Source organism: Buteo buteo, chromosome 13 (genome assembly GCF_964188355.1).
Source record: "Buteo buteo chromosome 13, bButBut1.hap1.1, whole genome shotgun sequence".
In the NCBI taxonomy this organism is placed as follows: domain Eukaryota; kingdom Metazoa; phylum Chordata; class Aves; order Accipitriformes; family Accipitridae; genus Buteo; species Buteo buteo.
This window is the reverse complement of record NC_134183.1, coordinates 13,610,226-13,624,934: the sequence shown is the minus strand read 5'-3', so window position 1 is coordinate 13,624,934 and position 14,709 is coordinate 13,610,226. Positions and strand designations below refer to the sequence as shown.

The following is a 14,709-nucleotide window of genomic DNA, read 5'->3' as shown; positions in this document are numbered from 1 at the left end:
GAAGCTGGCTGGTTTTTGGTATCCAAGAGAATAGTGCAGGGAGAAGTATCAGTGTTACCTGAGCATAGCACAGTGAGATGAATATCCTTACCAAAGCCCAGTCTGCATTTGGTTTGACTGGAAAAGATTAATGCCATTGCATACCTGAGCTCTGTTCACACTCCCTTAGATGTTCCTCTAAGAAATGGGAAGCCTTCAGATTGCCCCATCACTGGAGAAGACAGGAAACTGCCTAAAGCAGGATGCTCAGGAGCAGTAGCATTGAGCAAGACTTCAGGTTCAAAGCTGGACTCTGATTGTCAGATGTTTTCAGGTTGTAAATTGAACAACTGGCTGGCAAAACAATCAACAGTACTGAAAAACCTCTGCAAATAAAGACAGGTGCAGACTGGTAGGCAAGAGCAGCCTCTGAGTTCCTTCAGCCCTGTGACTCTGTGGAGGATCCTCTGAAAGCAAGGGGAGATCCAGGTTCGTAGAGACACTGCCACACTCCTGATGCATAGGAGTGCAGGTGAGAGCAGAGCCTGCCCCATTCTTCAGGCTTGCTGAGTAGGAAGTTTCCAGTTCATGCCACAACACAAGCAGTTCTATTGTCCTAGTGAAACTGGTACAGACCCAGGAAAAGCATTTTAAATCAAGAGCATGTGGTGTCACTTGCAGAAAGGCAGGCTGTAGGGCTGAGCATGGATGAACCCTCTCTCTAGACCTGCACAGACGCCTGCCCCAGACCCCAGCCAGATCCTGCTCACCTACCCAAAAGGAGGGGGAGGCAGCTTCCAGGATCAAGGATTCCTCAAGGCAAGGTTGCCCCTACTGTGATGGGCTGCAGAAATAGCTGCGCTTGAAGTAAAGACCCTCTTGCCATACGCAGCCACCACCTCATCCTCTAACTGAAACCTTAGACACAATAGTTCCAAGATTATCAACAACAAGCACAGCAGCTCTGCCCTGTTGCCTCCAGGCCCTCAGCCATTTCAAGCTGACATGTTATCCCCTGACAAGTTGTCTGAATAACTAGTGCTAGCGATGTCTTTATTTGTTTTGCAGACTAATACAAGCTGCAGCATCCACATAATTCCTCCAAAAATCTTGGTAAATGACTAAATTCTGAAACATTTTCCTCTTGAATAGCACGGCGTTTGGTCAATGCCCATAGCACACTCCCAATGTCAGTACTTCACAGTGAGCAGGGCTGTAAAAGTCATCTCTCTTGCTAACTTCTTTTTCTTGTGTGCACCATTTTATTTTGCTTCTGATTAAACCAGCTGTCACTAGTCCTTTCGGCTGCTCACTGGAGCATGGCACAGTAACACTAGCTTGTCTGTATGTTCGCTTTCCAAATGTTAGGAGCAGGAACGTGCCTTCTGTGTTTTACTGTGATTCACTGGAGGTTATGGGGATTGCCCTAGGTGTTGCCTACCAAAAGCCAATTCAGAGGGCCCCCAAACATGTCCCAGCTGCCCCCAGTCTTCTCTTCATCCTCCTCTAGACTGATGGAGGATAACATGTCCTGTGTGAAAATAATTTCTATCCTTATTGGATCCCATTCAGAAGACGGAAAGGGAATTCCTCTTGCCAAACAAAGAGTTGTAGCAGACTGTTTTTGTGGGTCAGGACACCTTCCCTTTCCCTGTCCCAATGGGAACAGTTAATTTTGCCCGCTTACACAGCCAGAAAAGAATTTTTGCAGAATCTGAGAAATATTAACCCCTTCACCATACAAATTCTGCTCCTATTTCTACTGAACCAGAGTAAACAAGGAAATGTGCAAGGTTATCCATGACTCCAATACAGACTGCTCCATGGGACTGGTGTTCACTGGTCCAAGAGCCAGGGATCATTGGCCTTTTTTGGGGACCCCCTCTGGGTTAATCCTCCTTGGTGTGTCAGGAGATGCTGAGGGCATAGTCTACTACCTGGTACCTGGCCGGGCAGCTACCTGCCCAGGGAGGCCCCATGTCACACAGGTGCTTCTGGGCAGGGGACAGGACAAAGGCACAGTGAGAGATGGAGGGGTAGTCAGCGATGGAAGAGGGACAAAGGACCACAGTTCTGGGGCCTTGCCTTGAAATACCCTCGCTGGATGCTGCACCCACATGACCCCAAGAAGTGAGGCAGGTCTTTTCTGGTTTTCTGCTGGCCTCAAGCCTCAGTCACCCGCAGGTTTTACTTGCAGGTGAGATCCCCTCTCAGGTTTTTGCTTTTCCCAGATCTGTCTTTGGTGGCTGTGGTGCCTTTCACGACATGTAGGAAGCACTCCAGGGAAAAGCCTCATCTGCTCTCTGACGTGTCCCACAGAGCACTAAGTTTCAAAGCCTGCACCCCCTCCCTCCCCATGTGCCTCCTGAGCAAACCCATACTCTCCATCCCCCCTGCTCTCTTGCCATGGACTGGCTGAGAGCATGGGATTTCCCAGAGCTTTCCTGGGTTATTTTTAGTCAGCGCAATAAAGAGAATGGCTAGTTTGTGTTACTATTTTTATAGCACTCATTAAAATGCTGTTGCTGAATATCCTGGTGGCTGCTTGCTTCCACTCCTGTGCTGACTGCTCCTCTTTCTTTCCTGTTGCAGCACTGAAAAGCCCATCTGCATTCCATGAACAGCGAAAAAGTCTGGAGCGAGCCAAGGTAACTCCTGCAGCCACCCCGATGAGGGAACACGTGGGCTCGCTTTGCATGAGTTGTGGGGTTTGAAAGCACCTTCCACCACTGTCCCCTCCTCTGGCACCCTCCATTCAGGCGCTGTGGCCAAGGATGAGGGTCAGCATGTCTCCCCTGCTTCCAGACATGGTCAGGCCAAGCCAGGGTTCACAAATTATCTGGAGCACCCTTCTCCAAGCAGGGAAGTTTTAAAAGGGCAGAGGGACCATCTGTGCCCTGAGCTATGGGGTTTTACAACAGCTCCTGGGTTTTACAAGAGACTGTGGGCAGGGTGTAGTTCAGCATGGCATTGGCAGTCCTTGCAGTAGACGTCCAACCAGCTGAAGGGCTGTTTTCCTCTCTGGGCTAGGTCCACAGCCCACTCCTCACTCTGCTGCCTGCTCTCCACTCCTGCTCTAGTCAGCGGGGTTAGAGCAGGGCCAGCAGCAACCAGCACTGAAGGAGCCTAACTATTTAGCAAGTGTGCAGGAGGAATGCAGATGCCCTCTGTCGCCTGGAGTGAGTCCCCAGGGACTCACACTTGTCATCAGACAGGAGCCTGGCTTTTAGCTCAGCAGTGTAGCTTGGCCATTACAACATATAACATCCAAGGGGCTAACTGGACCAGGCTCCCACCAGCCCCATTATCTAACTGCACTCAGGCTTCCCTAAATATTGCTGAAGGCAGAGATAAGATAAGTAGCCATTTCCAGAACACATTGAAACTCTGTGATGCGATTTACCTGATTTTGGGGAAATCACACCGGTTTTCACACCAGTTTTCCAAGCACCCATCATCCAGCCTTGACCAAACTGGAGGGGTGTCCACAGAAAAGGGAACAATCAGTCATGCAGGTTTTTCTTGAACACAAGAGTTTGTTCCATTAATCTGCAGAACATGCTTGCACTCACATGGAAAAGGACCTTTGCAAGGAAGAATGATTGTGAAATATGGAGAAGTGCTCTTCTGAACTTAAACACACTCCAATCGCTTGCCCAACTCTCCTGCGGTAATAAATGGCTAGCATAAGAAACACAATATGACTCTGAAAAATTAGTATGCTTACAAAATTTCAAGCAATCCAAAGTATCCTTGAAGTGTCATATATTTTACAGTTTAAGTATATATTTCTGTCTCCTTGTCCTTCTCTTCAAAAGCTTTCACTGGCTAGTTGCCTGGGGAAAAGGGAAGGATGATCTAGTCTATCCCAAACTGCATACATTTTTAGAGCATGCTAATGAAGACACTAATGAGCACAGCCATAACAAACATATACTCCTTTGCAAGGATGCCCTGCTTAAAGCTGTGACAGGGAAGGACCAGTGGCTCTTTCCAGATAACTACTCAACGGTATTTGTTGTTTAGCTCATATTCCTCCCAAGTGAAGTTCTGCAAACAGAAAGCAGATAACAATAACTGCTTTCATATGTTTTGAAAGCTCTTCTGCTTCAGCTGATGCTAAAAATCCCCACATCTGAAGTCTTTCTCTATCATTTGCACCCCAGTGACACAAATGCAGCTTATAAACAACAAAGGTCAAAGGGAACTGAAATCATAGCAGAAAGTCAGGCTAACGCAGTGTGAATGCTGGATTCAACATGAACAATGCCACATCTGCAGGACAGCAATTCAAGCTTAGCCCAGGTCAGGACCCGATCTGAGGATTAGCTGGAAATGCATTAGGTGAATTTAACTGCACTCAGGCGCAGACATCAGCCTGCTCTGACCTGGCACAGGAACCAGGCAAACCTACACATGGTCCAAGCAAGGGATCATGTTGGTGAAAATAAGCTGGGGAAAAAATATGGGGGGAAGGGTAAGGAATTGTAAAGACTTCAGTAAATAAAATGTCTATTATTTGTTTAAACATGTCACTGGCTATGTTAGAGGCTGGCATCAAGCCAGTGCAGCAGACTTTGAAGTCAATGTCCTATAATAGATTGCTGGATTGGAGGACAGAGAGCAGGCTGACTTTCCTGAGGCAGTTTGGCTCAGCAGGGCTTTAGCACTTACTCCCAGCACCCCAACAAGTGTGGCAGGGAGGCACTGTGGGGGACAGCTGTCATGCCTCTGCCCCAGAGCAGAACAGCCCCATCTGGGTCATTCCTGACAGTTGTGTGACCACTGACAGACATCCCACCCCCCAGCAACATGCTCCAGTGCTCTCTAACCTGCGCTGTTGGCAAGTGTCCCCCAATTCCCAGCCCAAGCTATTCTGTTGAAGTTTAAGCCCACTACTTTTTCTCCTATATGCATGCATATGCAGAACTGTTTATCTTTTTTCTTGTAGCACTTCTAAAAAGTATTTTGCATCCTGTTTCCCTATAGACATCTTACCCCTGGACTGACCAACCTCCCCTCCCTTCAGTCTCTTCTCATTGATCCCATCCCTGGTTCAATAATGATTTCTGTAGCTGTTGTCCAGACCCTTCCCATGGACCCTTTCAGATGCAGGGCATAGAATAGGGCTTTGCTATTCCTAGGGCCCATCTGACATCCTTCATTTTGTCTTCTAGAAAGTTGCCTGCTGGTCTAGGGATGTGGTTCAGCTGCTGAGCACTAGATTCTCCAGATCCTTTTATATTTTTTTCTCTATTTATGAAGTAACTAATTTCTGCCTAAGGCCACTGTCCAGTGACCACTACAGAAGCATCTCTGGTGGATTAAGTCTTCATCCACCCCCATGCTTAATCACCTGGTTTAGCTGTGGCTAACTGTGACCTGAATGCAGTCCTTTGCAAATGTCCTCTTGAAATTTTATCAAATGTATTTCAGATCATTTCTTCAATTACTCCAAATCATGCTGCATTGTAATCTGTTAGCCTTGAATGATTCAGAGTTAAGGAGTATGTCTTCTATCATCCAAGGCATTAATGAATATGTTGACTAGTAGGAAGAATTGCTGTGTAACATGATTTGATATATTCTTCTATTTAGACTGTGAGCCATTCCTAATTCCTCTGGTGACCAACAGCTATGCTCCTTTTTTATTTTAGTCTTATCCAGACCAAATTTCTCTGGCTTACATATGAGAAAGCCATGTGAGATATTGTCAAAACATACTTAAAGTCAAGCTACATGACATTCATTGTTTATTCCTGTAACAGAAATCTGTCATCTCTCCATAGAAGGAAATTAGGTTGATGTGATATAGTTTGTTCTTGTTGAATCCATCTTGGCTGCTACTCACCTCCTTGCTATCTTCAAAACCAATTTATAGATTGTTTGATTACTTGGTCCAGTAACTTGCTGACTGGTTTATAATTTCCTGGTTTCTTCACTCCATCTCTTTTAAAGCAAGAAATTATGCTCTCCCTTGCCCAGTTTCCTGGAGACCCACAGATAGTTGTTATTACTATAGCATTCTGTATCTCAAACTGTTTCAGAACATTTAACTCATCTGAGTATTCTCCAACTTGTTCTCCAACCCAATAACTAGAGCTTCTTCTCTTTTGTTGCTGAAGGTTCTTGGCTTAGTCATCGGATTGATAAATATCCATTTATCTTTTTATTGAGGATGGTTTAAAAAGGGGTTAAATCCTGTAGCCATCTCAGCAGCATTCACAATTATTTCTCCTGTTTATGGAACACAGACAGCACTTTCCATTGCTTTGTCCTGGCTACAGAAGTCCTTATAAAATCTTTTTCTCATGATACTGTACATTTTGTACTGTGGGTTTTCTAGTTTTGCTCCAGCTGCTTGTACTGTTCTTTTATATTTATCCTTAAGATTTTAACCTCTTTGAACTACGTACATTTTTTGGTACTATTTCTTCTTGCATCTCATGTCAATAATAATTTGTCCAAGTTGTGCTCTAGCTTTTCTTCAGCAGGGGATAAGCTTATATTTGTATTCTTGAGGTCAGCTGCCCTCAATACTGACTTCCTTGGCCCTAGTGGATGGTGTCATTATACCTCTGCATGCCTTTCTGTTCCTAAAGACATTAGGAAGTTGACACAAGGCTACAGAACCATGTTCATCACAAGCTCTGCTGCAGTGATCTGTAAAGTGGATTTTCCCAACCCCACATCATAGCTGGGGTGAGGAATCACAGAACACAGGAGCTGCAGGACTGCAGGAAGGCTAAGCCTTGTGGCTGACCTGGGTAGAGAGTCTGGGTATCTTCATGACTTGCTCAGCCTTACATCTCACCCCAGAGTGCCAGGCTTCCCACAGAAGCCATTGCTAATGGTACACTCTGGAGCTGCCTTGGTGCAACTCTCAAAGGCCACATGGTATGCTAAGATAGGAGCAAATCCACCACTCCCAGCGAATAGTCTCATCCTTCCCATGAGCTCTCATAATACTTCAGGCATCAGAAGCCCAAGGGAGATTGGAAAGGACACAGCTTAGGAGTGGGTATATTGAACAGACAGCAGCTCCATGCTCATTGTTCCCTTTCTGAAGGACTGCCCAAGAACAAGCCAGTGCCTGAGTGAAAAATAATTCCATTTAAGAGCCCGCTCAACCCAACTTGTAATAAATTCAAAAGAACCATGAGATGGCACAGGGGCAGATGCTCTTTGTACCTCATTGCTGCTCTAGCCAGGTAACTCTCTGCATTTGTGTTCTGCAGACTGAAGATTATCTCAAGCACAAGATCAGAAGCAGGCCTGAGCGATCAGACCTGGTCAATATGCACATTTTACAAGGTAAGACTGCCTGAGCTTCTCCCACATAATCCTTGTGTCTCCTGCCTTGTGACTCATGTCTCTACTGCCCCACTTGGATTCCCTTCAGGACTCTCATAACGATTAACTTTGTCCCAGCTGCTCATGAGAGGCAGATTGAAATGGGATACATGTTGTACAGAAGTCAGTCCAGACCTGGTCTTCAGGAGGCAGCACACACATTTATTCCCTGACAGAAGCAGACCCAAGGCCATCTAATCTTTCTCCCATCTCTGGCAGAGACCAGCATAAGATGCTCTAGAGGACAGTGGGGTAGAGAACAGCTGTGAGAGAAGACTGTTAGACAGAGGTGCTGATGTCTGATCCTCATGAAAACCATACCTGGGGCATTTGGTGTCCAGGGCACTGAAATCCCTGTAGCACATGGTTGCAATACCCTTCCAAAGCTGGACATCTTTTGTTTTGCCATAATTCTGGATATTCTATGTGACAATTCATGGCAATGAAGTCAATTATCCAAGCACAGCCATATGAATAGGATGAGCCCTGCTATCGGTCCATGAGCCACAGCAGTTCTCCCCTCTTCCATCCTGGTGTCCCCTCCCAGCCAGAGAGTTGGCACGGCTCTGCTGCATCCCATCACAGACAGCAGAACACTGCAGTGTCCCTTGTTATCTCCAGAGATAACAAGCTCCTTAGAGACAAGGAGGATGTGCAGCCTCTCTCCTCAAGTCCCGTCAGTCACCTGGAAGAAGCAGATAACTCTCTGGCAACTGTAAATGCTGTCCTCTGCTCTCAGCATGCATGAAGTTCATATTTCTTTTTCCTCTGGTGCACAGGAGGGCTGAGCCAGAGACCCATGCCGGATCAGTGCCACTGCCTTGCTTTTCCCTTGAGTCTCCATCCCTAAAATGAGCTAGCACCATTGCTTGTTTGACAGGTGGAAATTGTCTTTCCCTTAGGTTAAATAATAGAAGCAATACAGACTGGAGTTGGGGCTCGGGGGCTGTAAACCAGATGTGGAGGCAGCTGCAGTCACCGGGCATGGACAGGGCCAGCCAGACACAGCCAGAGGAGAGGTGGAGCAGACACTGCCAGGCTGTCTATTGAGCAGGCTGGCTGTGCTGCCCCACACACACCTCTTAGACAGAGCATCTGCTCACAGCTATGTCCATCATGCTCTGCATTTCATGGGGGTGTGCCCTGGCATATGATGGACTTACGTGTCCATTTGGTTCATAACAGGACCTAGTGGTGATTGATTGAAATTGGCCAGCTGAGACACTTTGCCTCATCTAAATGCCTTACAGGCACACCTTCTGTTACTGTTCACTTCAAGGAGCTCATATGAGCCCGTGCAAACCTCATGAAGGTCAACAAGGCCAAGTGCAAGGTCCTGCACATGGGTTGGGGCAATTCCAATCACAAATACAGGCTGGGTGATGAATGAATTGAGAGCAGCCCTGAGGAGAAGGACCTAGGGGTGTTGGTTGATGAGAACCTCAACATGACCCAGCAATGTATGCTCACAGTGCAGAAAGCCAACCGTATCCTGGGCTGCATCAAAAAAAAGTGTGACCAGCAGGTCAAGGGAGGTGATTCGCCCCCTCTACTCCACTCTTGTGGGACCCCACCTGCAGTACTGCATCGAGCTCTGGGCCCCCAGCATAAGAAGGACATGGTCCTGTTGCAGCGAGTCCAGAGGAGGGCCATGAAGATGATCAGGGGGCTGGAGCACCTTTGCTATGAACACAGGCTGAGAGAGTTAGGGTTGTTCAGCCTTGATAAGAGAAGGCTCTGGGGAGATCTTATAGCAGCCTTCCAGTACGTAAAGGGGGCCTACAAGAAAGCTGGAGAGGGACTTTTTACAAGGGCGTGTAGTGATAGGACAAGGGGTAATGGCTTTAAACTGAAAGAAGGTAGATTTAGATTAGGTGTAAGGATGAAGTTCTTCACTGTGAGGCTGGTGAGGCACTGGAACAGGTTGCCCAGACATATTGTGGATGCCCCATCCCTGAAGTGTTCAAGGCCAGGTTGGATGGGGCTTTGAGCAACCTGGTCTAGTGGAAGGTGTCCCTGCCCATGGCAGGGAGGGTGGAACTAAGTGATCTTTAAGGTCGCTTCCAACCCAAACCATTCTATGACTATGATTCTGAGGTTCTATGATTCTATGTTCACTGCCCTATAGTCTGAGGCCTGAAGTGACCCTAGATCAGCTCTCCTGACCTCCTGCAGAGAATTTTTCCCTGCTATCAAACCCTGTAGCTTGTGTTGCCTACAGTATATCTTCTAGAAGTGTCCATTCTTTGAAGACAGCACAACCTAGATGCAGCCCTTCTTACTTTAGACCCCCAAAGGTATAGACATGGTCTAGTTTAGAATCCCACTCCCTCACTACTCATGTCTGTGCCACCAGAGAAGCCAGATCAACTTTGTTCAGGAAATCATTCTGTTTAATTGGCTGGTCTTCTGTCACCACTTGATAATTCGGGACTTCTCAACTGGGTTTGGTAGGGCTGTAGCTTCCAGATCTAGCTGCCTTTGTTATGCTCCTCTCCAGCTTGTTTTTCTCCTGAAGGCCTGGAGCACTGTAATCACTCCATCTCCAAATGTCCACTCCCAGACTCAGCTTTTGATCTTGCAGTGTAAGCCATTTACTCCTGTTGTCTAACACTGTTAATGGGTCTTTTCTCCAGCTGTTGCCCAGAAGTAGGGATCACAAGGGCCAATAGGCTCCTAGCAGGCAGGAGCTGGAGTCCACTTTGGCTCTTATGTTAGTCACAGCTTGTTAATGAAATTTCCATTGCAGATCATTCCTGGGGCTTGGGGAGAATGCTCCAGCTGCAATCTGTGTTTGCAAGCCTAGGCTAGTAGACAAAGGCTCTTTGTTGGGAATGGAGAACCTGGACCTAAGGGTCAGAGGAAGACCCATGTCCCAAACCCCACCAGACCCATCCTCCCAGGCCCAGAGCAGCTCCTGCTGTGCACTTAGCCATGCTTAGGTTTTGGCCACAGCCCAGAAAGGCTGTGCTGGAGGGGAAGAACATTCTTGCTGGGCACTGTGCTTACAGATGCCCCAGGTCCTGAACTGACACCTTCCATTTGGCCTTTTAGACTCAGCTGCAGAAGGGTCCATTCAGTCTACTCAAATGAAGCTGAAAAGAGCCCGACTGGCAGATGATCTCAATGAAAAGATTGCTCTCAGGCCGGGTCCTTTGGAGCTGGTGGAGAAGAATATTATTCCTGTCGACTCAGCTGTGAAAGAGGCCATAAAAGGTAGTGGAAGTGAATGTGCATGTTATGTTGTATGCATGGCATGGGACAGGGGCTGGCAAGGTTACGAGGACGTACAACAGTGACTGCAGGAAGTAACCGACCCGGACTTAAGAGCTGCTTTTATTGCTTAAATTTTGTTATTTTCACAGTAATCAGCGCAGTCCAGCACAGCCCGTGCTATCTTATCCAGACCTATGAAAAGAGAGCTCTCATCTTCTTAGAGCAATACTACTGAAACATGCAGAATTGCTCAGCCATGTCTCCTCAGAAAGAGCATCCCTTCTTAAACCCCTTCCCTCCCCATGGCTTTGAGTGCATAAATGATACTACTGGAGACAGGACATTCCTTCCTCCCTTGCGTGGGAGAGGACCTGGGTGCACATGTGTGGTTGTGAGGCCAGCCTGGATTCTCCCAGTTGTACCCTGCCAAGCTTCTACATCCCAGTAGGTGGGGGTGAAGTGGCCCCAGTTCAGTGAGGCTGCAGTTGTCTTTTTTTTTTTCCAATGATGCTAGTGGTATGCAAGGCCCAACAGAGCAGGGTGGTGCGTTGCTGGGGTGGGGAAGCATCCCGGGGGTGCTAGACTGCTGGGGAATATGAGAAGCAGCCTGCACCCCAAAGCAGGGTACACTCCTACCTACCAGCACCCAGCGCTTGATTTATGCCTAAACTTGGTTTTCCTCCATCACCTACCCCCCAGCCAGAGGAGGGAGGCAGAATCCTCCGCAATTATTTCCCCCATGCTGCCACAGGGAGGCTGGTGTGGGAGCCGACACAAAGCAAAAAGGTGACTCAGATTTCACCAGGGCCCACTGCCAGGACAGGGAGGTCCAAAAGCAGAGAAAGGAGCAGGGAAGCCAGCAGGGTCCTGCAGTGCCAGGACAGCAGCCCGTATTTTTGAAGCCTGGGGCCATCTCTCCATGTCCAAATTGGCCCTCAGGTCTCTAGTGAGGCACTGAGAGATGCTCTGCCCCCTAGGAACTGCTTGTTCTGTTGCTCCAGGTTCCTCAATTCATGGGATTATTTCCATTGGCATAATTCCACGTTAAGTGCCTGTTCTGGGGCTCAGAGCAAACTGGGGACAGTGGCAGGGCTCTGGGACAGGAGGGAGGGGTCTTTGAATGACAGGAGTGATGCTGAAAGTGGGAATTGAAACAGGAAGCACTTTGACTTTCATTTCATCTCAGAAACCAGCATAAATGACATGAAATATTCCAGGCTCAGATACTGCTCTGTCCTACCCCGCAATTGTTCCTGCTCTTGGTTTTCCCACTGTGAAGTGTAAGTAGCATATGTACAGCGGCTTCTCCAGTCTGGCCCTTGAGCTGCTCTGTGTCCAGCGTTTCGCAGCTCTCATCTTTGAAGCCCCAGGCTGACAGCTCTTCAAGCTGATATTTGGAGTCAGAGGCACCTTGTGGTGCTCACTATTTGGGGTGAAGGGCTGAACACAGAGCAGAGATGAGCACTGGCACTGCTGAACATTAAGCCTTTTGTTTTTGCAATACCAGAAAGATGACAGGGTTTAAAATCATTTTACTTTAACCTTGGAATCTCAACTGTTTATACAGTGGAAAGTTCAGCTGACGTGTTCCTCTAATCACCTCCGGCAGGGTGAGCAGAAAGTGCCAGACCCCAACCGAAAGCCCTAACGTCCCAGTGACAGGAGGCCGCCAGTGCCCTACATAGCTGAGCAGTGATATAAGAACCCTTTTTTACCAGGTCCTTGTCATCACTTTGTCCAATACGCTTGAGAGGACAATACCCAGTGCATTAGAAACAGCCCCGAGCAAACACCATTCTGCCTGAGATTACAGCAGAGACATGGGATCGTGAAACAATACGGTCAGCCCCGGGCTGGGTGAGAGCAGGACAGATAAGGGCAGCATTCCCCAGCCGGCACAAGCCCGTGGTATCAAGCAGCAGGATGCAGCACATTCCTGTCATGCTCTGGGCTGCCACCGTGTCCTGAAGGTCCCTTGGGCTCCTGGTTTTGGCACCACTTCTCCATGCATGCTTATTAAATGTCAGCCCAGCAGGAGTCTTGCAGATCCACAAGTCCCCCTCGCTTGGTGTCATTTTTCCAGAGAGAGGATGCCCACGCTAGTCTGCAGGCATGGGGAGAAGCTCCCAGCCAGCCCAGGTGGTAGACCATGCAGTGCTGCAGTTCCTCAGGGAAGACCCAGTTTGGGTGCTGTTTCTGAGAGAGAGGGGACAGGCCCTATTTCCAGGGACATATAAGGAGCCCCGTGCCCTGGAGGGCAGGGAGGAGAGGGTCTCCACAGGACACAGCTGATCTCATATCCCCACCCCATATAGTGGCTGGGCAGCAGCTCGGGACAGGGAGCCAGGGCTCCCTGCTTCCTCACCCACCCTGGCACCACAAGCCGGAGCAAGCAAAGATAACCCTTATCTTGCAGATAGGGGCAGGGGTCAGAGCAGGAGGGTGCGTGTCCGTGAGAAGGCGCACATTGCTAGACCGGCAGCAGGGACAGGTGGAAGCTTGTCCCTGGGCCCTTCCTATTTCCCCATTTGTCACCTCGCTATCAGCATGCCAGGCTGCCTGACAAATGCCAGACATGAGCACGAGGAGATTACAAGCGTGGCTGCGCTGCTCCTTCCTCTACCCCGACCTGCAGCCCTCCTGAGACTCACATGAGACCTTTTTTTTTTTTCAGCACTTTATTTATCAGCAAAAGCTGGGGGTCAAGAGCTCTTGCCCATCTGACTAGGAGATAGCGTGCCGGGAGCTTTGCAGGGGGGGAGAAGCAATGTCTGGGGCCATCAGGGAGGCAATGGTGGTGGTTTGAAGCATGTCGTGCGGGTGAAGCCTGTGGACAGAGACAGGATCTGGAAGCCTCTATTCAGCTGCAGCCAGGTCCACTCATGTTGGCTCTTGTGCCATGAACGGATGGGTCACCCTGCGGGTGGATTTCAACCTCAGTTCTTCTGCTGAGGACAGGATCCCAGGCGTGGTGTAGGCTTGTGGTTGGGGTGCTCAGCTGGTGGAGAGGGCGACGCAAATACCTCTCTCCCCATCTCGGCCCAGCGGTGGGGCAGGACAGCAGAGCCACTCCTGCGCCAGCCCCACTTGCCTGCAGAAAGCCCCCTGCCCCTGACAGGCCAGGCTCCTCGGACGCCTCCTCTCTCCCGCTCCCGAGTAACACGGTCCACGGCACAGGCCAGGAGCCGACGCCAGCCCCTCTCCCACCAGCCTCGGCCATGGGGACACAGCCAGGCGCTGCCCCTGTGCATGGCTGGCGACGGGAGGAGGCGTCCGAGCTCTGCGAGCACCACGTCCTTCGCCCACGGCCGGAGCTGGGTGCAGGCTCGGAGGCCTGCCACGGGGCTCACCCCGTCCCTCCCGCCCTCAGGCTCGTCCCCCCCGCCCAGTGCAGGGCCCTGACCGTCACCCCCTCTCCCCCGCCAGGCACCCAGGTCAGCTTCCCCAAGTCGGCCGACGCCTTCGCCTTCGAGGAGGACAGCAGCAACGACGGGCTGTCCCCGGAGCAGGCCAGGAGCGAGGACTCCCCGGGCTCCACCGAGCTGGCGGCGGGCACCAAGGCCCCGGAGCCAGCCCCCGCCGGCCCTGCCGGGGCACCCCAGGTAGGGCCGGAGGCACCCCGCCTGCCCGGGGAGCGCGGGGGCACGGCCGGGGCCGGCCGCCGGAACTCGGCCTCCTGCCCGCGGCGGCCCCACGGCCCCGCCGGAGGACGCGGGGCTGAGCGGGGCCGCCGCGCCCCCTGCTGGCGGGAGCGGGTACTGCAGCCGGCGGGCCGGGCCGGGCCGGGGCGGAGGGCGGCTGCGGGAGGGGATGGACCGGGGTGGGCTGACGGGGACCGAGACAACTGGAGGGGCTGGGAGGGACCGGAGAGGGCTGGGGGGGTGACCAGAGGGGACTGGGGCCAGCCCGATGTGGACTGGGGTGACTGGGCTAGTCCCGGGGACGCTGAGGGGCCAGCGGTGTCCTGGGGGGAACGAGGATACAGGGCTGAGGTGGGATGGGGAGGGCTTGGAGACTAGGCTGTACTGGGGAGACAGAGGACTGAGGAAGGCCTGGGATAGCCTGGGAGAGTGGGGATAGTGGGCTGGGATAGACATGGGGGGGACTGGGAGGGACTGAGGCATCTGGGATGGACTGGGGGACTGGGGGCAACACGGGGAA

General features: G+C 50.5%; 1 protein-coding gene across 9 annotated transcripts in view; it reads left to right on the top strand.

The window, feature by feature from the left end:
• Positions 1-14,709, top strand: part of MYOCD (myocardin) — a 39,660-nt gene that overhangs the window by 13,405 nt on the left and 11,546 nt on the right. For 6 of the 9 annotated variants that reach the window (XM_075044838.1, XM_075044839.1, XM_075044843.1 and 3 more), the window contains exons 3-6: positions 2,572-2,627; positions 7,218-7,293; positions 10,387-10,548; positions 13,975-14,150. In XM_075044838.1, the coding sequence (XP_074900939.1) occupies positions 2,572-2,627; positions 7,218-7,293; positions 10,387-10,548; positions 13,975-14,150 (470 nt within the window). Of the gene's footprint in view, positions 1-1,047; positions 1,093-2,571; positions 2,628-7,217; positions 7,294-10,386; positions 10,549-13,974; positions 14,151-14,709 lie in introns of all 9 variants that reach the window. The other 3 variants (XM_075044845.1, XM_075044846.1, XM_075044844.1) reach the window with 2 other exon arrangements.